We start from the raw sequence: 6,000 nt of genomic DNA on the forward strand, positions 1-6,000 counted from the left end.
CCCGTGATTTACTCACTTGCACTCAAAGATAAGCCGAGAATATTAACTGGGACAAAAATTTTGAGGATGACCTCAAAATTTCAACATGGTTTATCGACAGTCTATAGTGATTTTGAATACTCCCCAGCAAATAATCGGAAAGACCTCCAAGCATCAAACTCAAAGAAGTTCGTTAAGCCTGATGTGAGATGATACTTGACAGTAACTTTTTTTAAAAAAATACTACTTTTTGAAAATTTACTTTTGCTTAAAATTTTATCCTGTGGTGTTTCATTTGTTGTGGCATAAAATATTTTCCTTCTCTATCAAGGATCGGGGATCATAAAAATAAACCGGAGATAGCAGGACAAGGAGAAGACAACTAAAGAATTGACACAGATCAGTTCATTTTAAAACTAACGATTTTTTTGTGAACGCATGTTTATAGTTTTTCTCTGAAATCACCATATTTATTCGATCGGTTGAATGTGGAGAAGTTAAGGGGGCAAAAAGTTCTCCCCAAATTTATGATTTTTCTATGGATGCAGGAATTATTTTATGTTGCACATATCGAAGACTTGGGAATGTTACATTATTGTTATATTAAATTATCAACAACTTGAAGTCTATAATGAAGATATAATTGTGTTCAAAGATGAATCAAGTGAAAATCTCAAGAAAGATAGTCTACGGTTTTTCGTCAATGCCTTCATCTACATCATATTATAATATATGATATTATTACCGCCCGGAGGGGTCATTTTATTTCTATTTTCGATTGAGACGACACATTACCTAAAGGGTCATTTTACTGTTATTGTCAATTGAGACGATATGATTATCTAGAAGGCACCTGGAAGATGACTATGTTGCTCGATTAAAGCACTATCTTCATTTGATACCAAGGGTGGAATCAAGAGAACATATTCATGTATCGCGAAAGATCAGGCATCACGAGTTAATATTCATGTATTGCGGAAAATCATGCATCCCGAGATAATATTCACACATAGCGGGAAGATATTCATGCCCCGTAAAAAATCAGGTATCGCGGGAACATATTCATATTTTGTAGAAAATCATGCATTGCGAGTTAATATTCATGCATCATGGAAGATCATGCATCACGAGTTAATATTCACGCATCGTGATAAAATATTCATGCCCCGCAAAAAATTAAGCATCGGGGGAAGATATTCATGCCCCATAGAAAATCATGCATCGCAGAAAGTCATGCTGCGTGAGTTTATATTCATGCTTTACAAGAAGTCACCCATCAGGGGAAGATATTCATGCCTCGCGAAAAGTCATGCATCACGAGTTAACATTCATGCATCGTGAGTTTATATTCATGCCCCGCAAGAAATCACGCATAACGGAAGATATTCATGACCCGCAGAAAATCATGCATCGTCAAACGTCATGCATCACGATTTAATATTCATGCATCGCGCAAAGTCATACATCGTGAGAAAATATTCATGCATCGCGAGAAGAAATTCATGCATCTCGGAACATTCATGCATTGCGGGAAACAAATCATGCAATGTGGAGAAGAACTCATACATTGCATTAGAAAATAGGTGCATCATTGAAAAGTCATGCATTGCCAAAGAGAAATCATGCACTGCCAGAGAAGGAAATTATGCATCTCTAGAGAAATATTTATCATTCAACATCAACTGCAACTTTTATTTGGCAAGAGAGAATGCCAAGAAAATCACCGAAGACGACATCAAGAGAACTATCAACGATTCATCATCTTTTATTTATTTGACATCAAATGAAGATTATATTGAAGATTATATTCCAAACATAAGACATAAGTTTTATTTACTTTACATCAAACCGATGAAGTTTGACATCAAGTGCTGAAGGAGAGCAATTAAGTGTCAGCACGGTAAAAGACACTTTCTCCCATTTGAATTGCATTTATTATGACAAGTTTTATCTCAATCTTTGTTGAGAGCATCCAGAAGGATGAACTCTCCAAAAACATGCCACATGTGCGGACAACATCAAAAAAATACAGCACAACGTGGAACTTTTTCTTCGTAGCGAACTGGGATATAGTTCGTAGAGGAGTATAAAACTCTTGCAACGCGAGCAGAGGAGTGATTTCCATCACATCAAACCACACCCTTACCAGAAGGCATGTGGATTTTTCATTAGTTTCCCCGATTTAAGTTTTGCATCCAGAAATTTTGGTATTTGCCGGAAGTAAGTTTTCAATCCGAGTGACAATGCACCAAGAGCTTGGAATTATGTCAGTGTAAATTCTTAAATATGTATTTGAAGAGCTCCTTATTCATGGCTAAAGAGTTTTCAAGCTTCTTTTTCATACTCACTTTAATGTCTAAGAGGTTTCAAGCCTCCTCATCATACTCGATTTCATTTGTCATTTGTCCAGAACTAAAGTTTATCTAGCATAATAGATTTCCTTTTCAATTGATTGAGTCAAACTACAAATAGCTTGATTCTTGAGGATTAAGGATATGTAGGCGGTCTCAATATTGAAAATTCGGCTATATTCCAACATTTTCCCTTTAAATCCTATTCCAGAGCATTTTGGTCCCTTCATAATCCAGTAAAAATGGTATCGAGATTACTTGAATTCTTTCAATTTGTGTGTCAAATCAACCATATCGAACTACAGATGACCTGGATTCTCATATAGCCTGAGATATGAGGGAAACCCATTTTTCGGGGGTTCGACGATAATTCCTAAAGTCCGTAACAAATCATTTTCCTAAAGATGAATCTGTTGTCAGTCAAAATTTGCTTGGTCAATTTCAATTTCCTTGGATTTCTTGCATCGATCCAAATAAAACAAGGGACAGTTGTTAACACCCAATTTTGACCCTCCCCGATGATAATTAATTTTTGAGCTTCCTCGATCTCAAACAGTCTAAAATAATCATTTTTTATAAAATTTTGTGGACATAAAAGCTTGCAAATTTTTTTAAATAATTTTGGTCATTTTTGTATTTTATATATATATATATATATATATATATACACTTATTATTTTTATAAATGTTTCAAAAAGCATTTCAAAAGATTTAATTTTTAGCAAGTATTTTGGCTAAATTAGCTTGGTTTTATTTATGGTTATAATTTTTGAACTATCGTTTTACAAGTAAGTTTATTGTTTTATCTTGTTAAAAATCAAGAAGCTCGTTAATCGATTGTTTTAGTCCTTCTTATTTAATTTTAGACAAACCTGCAAGTTTGAGCTTCAATTTGGTTAATGATTTGGTATTTTATAATCCATTTGGGCCTTACCCAATAACTCAATCTAGACCTTTTTGAATCCATTTAAAAGGGACCAAAATTGGGCATGTTTCTATTACTTCAAATGACTCAGGCCTTTTCTTCACTCAGCCCGCTCCAACACCTTTCCAAGTGACCCCACCCAATTTTGATTTCTCCGACCCAGCCCTTCCCCCTTTTCTCCCAAAATTGGTTCAAAGCAGGAAAACGACAACAACAAATTGCACTATGTCTTCTCCTTAACGCCCAAACTGACAACAAAAAGTACGGAAACCGTGTGGGGAAAATTCTATTGCCAACGCTCCGTTTCATCTGTTGAAGGAAAACAATGACTCCTAGAAGACACGCGCGTGAGCGACATTGGCGCGATGGAGTATTTGTCCTCCGTCTCCTTCTCCCTTTCTCTGCCTCACAACAGCCTTTCGCCTACCCTCGCTGCCCGCAAATTGTCCTTGCAACTGCGTCTATTCGTCCTTGTGGCCATAAGTTGGTGACATGTGGAACTCAAAGACGATAGTTTTGATTGAGTCCGCTCACGTCTTCTTCATCTTTTGAGTTTTTGGCTGAAATTTTTTTATTATCGTATAAACCGAGCTGTCCCTTCCTTTGGGAAGAGAGATTCAAATTTTGGAATTTATTTTTGGAATCCTATTTTTTATATTTATATTCTCTTCGGTTTCCGTTTTCAGAGTGGGAGGGGAACAAAAAAAAGATGGGAAAGTTGTTTGGATTTTGGGTAGTCTTTTATAATGAGATCTTCAGCTGGGACTTTAAGACATAGTAAAAGAGTGTACAAAAAGTTTCGAGCATAAGCACTTAAAATACGAACTAGACACACTTTGAAAAGAACGGATGCAATAGTTTAGCGTTCAAGTTCAACTTGCCGTCCAGAATTTCTTGACCTTCGTTTTTGGTGAGAGTTTCTCTTGGTGAAGTGGTCGTCTCCACTCTTTCTCGTTTCCAGTTCACTGCCCCAAAGAGGTAATAATCTATTTTTTGCATTGTCTGTATAACTTTGATCTATGCTGGCTCTTTTCTGTATACGTTTGTTTGAGTTGGAATTTTTCCTAATGTTTGCTCGCTGAAGTATGGATATGTATATTTAGAAATTTTCTTGTTATTTGCTCGTCGGTTCTGCATATATTTTGTTTATATTTATGTGTTTTAAGCCTGTTTACGAATCAGCTAAATAATTTTCTTTCCAGCCTTCTTTGTCTTTTTTCATCATATCTTTTAGTCATTCTGTCTGGAGCATTGTTATCTCATTCTTGAACCATTCATATTTGGTTTTGTTTGGATCATGATATTTTCTTAATCTTATTTCAAATGCTGCATTACACCTATTTTTTTATCTTCTCCTTTCCCCCCATGTCATTACTTGGAGTTGTAATATTGTTAAAATCTCTTCTTATTCATGTCTGGAAATCATGTAAACTTCTTGCAACCTTCGTTGGGATTTTTACTCTTGGCGTAGTCCTCTGTTGAAATTGTAGAATTAACATCCAAAAAGCGTGCATACTTAGTAACTCTATCAACTATCATTCAAATTGAGTCATATTGTCTGTGAGTACGAGGTAAACTTGTAATGAAGTCCATGTTGATAATTTTCCACTTCAACATAGGAATGTTGATCTCTTGTGTTATACCTCCTGATTTCTGATGTTCTGCCTTTATTTGCTAAAATTAGGACACTTTGGTACAAAAGCGATAGAGGGAGTATACGAACGGACAGAGAGAGTATATTTTTTTCTCTTCCTTAGTTCTTGTCGAAACTTTATTTCATTCCAAATGAATTTCTAGATTTTATAATTCTCCTATAATTTTTGGACATTTATTAAAAAAATGCACTATCTATTGTCGTGATTAAATCAAATGTTGAGGCACATGCGTTCACTAAATTAGAGACAAGTGGAATTGGGACTATATATATCCTTTTCTCGCACTAATGATAAAGCATTCATTTTTTCTTCTATACAAGAGGTCATTGAGATAAGATTTGTTGTAATGCTGAAGTAAGATTTTGTTCAATCACATATTTCAAACTATGATGGTCAGCTTGAATCACAAAATGCTTGAATTGAAGGTACGACCTCAATTTGTCCACAACATTTAACAAGGACATGTATTCCTTTTCATAGATAGATTTTCACCTGTGCTTAGGTGCTAGTGCTTTACATAAATAAGCTATTGGTCTTCCTTCCTGCATAAGGACAACACAAATGACATTATAACGAGAATTAGTCTCTACAATAAAATCCTTGGTAAAATCTGGTAAAACCAATATTGGTGTTGAGAACATAGCACACTTGAAAGTTGCAAATGCTAAATCAGCTTCATCATTCCATTTGCAAGCATCCCATTTGAGTAGATCACTGAGAGGCCTGTAAATCGTACCACAACAAGCTACATACTTCCTGTAATACCATCTCAAATCCATGAACCCTCTAAGGTCCTTCAAGGACTTAGGAGTAGGCTAGTCCACCATTGCCTAGATTTTAGCGTATGTCACTCCTTTACCAGTAATAACATGACCTAGATACTAAACCTTAGGTTGTCCAAAAGAACATTTAGATCTTTTAACGTACAAAGAGTTGTCCCTTAAGGTATCAAAACCAGAAACTAAGTACTCAACATGCTCTTCTAACGATACACTGTAAATAGGTATATCATCAAAAATTATTGGGACAAATATTCTGAACAAGGGTTGAAAAGTCTTAATCAATAAAGCCTAAAATGATGCAGGACCAT

General features: G+C 35.4%; 1 protein-coding gene across 1 annotated transcript; it reads right to left on the bottom strand.

The window, feature by feature from the left end:
• Positions 1 to 5,398: 5,398 nt before the first annotated feature.
• On the bottom strand, positions 5,399 to 5,689 carry LOC138342164 (uncharacterized mitochondrial protein AtMg00860-like). Its single transcript, XM_069294367.1, has one exon. It carries the CDS (start codon positions 5,687 to 5,689, stop codon positions 5,399 to 5,401), a length of 291 nt encoding a protein of 96 aa, XP_069150468.1.
• Positions 5,690 to 6,000: the final 311 nt, after the last annotated feature.

Source organism: Solanum lycopersicum, chromosome 1 (genome assembly GCF_036512215.1).
Source record: "Solanum lycopersicum chromosome 1, SLM_r2.1".
NCBI classification, from domain to species: Eukaryota; Viridiplantae; Streptophyta; class Magnoliopsida; order Solanales; family Solanaceae; genus Solanum; species Solanum lycopersicum.

Coding starts and splice junctions, on each gene's coding strand:
- LOC138342164 (XM_069294367.1), bottom strand. CDS start 5,689: ATGGATTTGAGATGGTATTACAGGAAGTATGTAGCTTGTTGTGGTACG.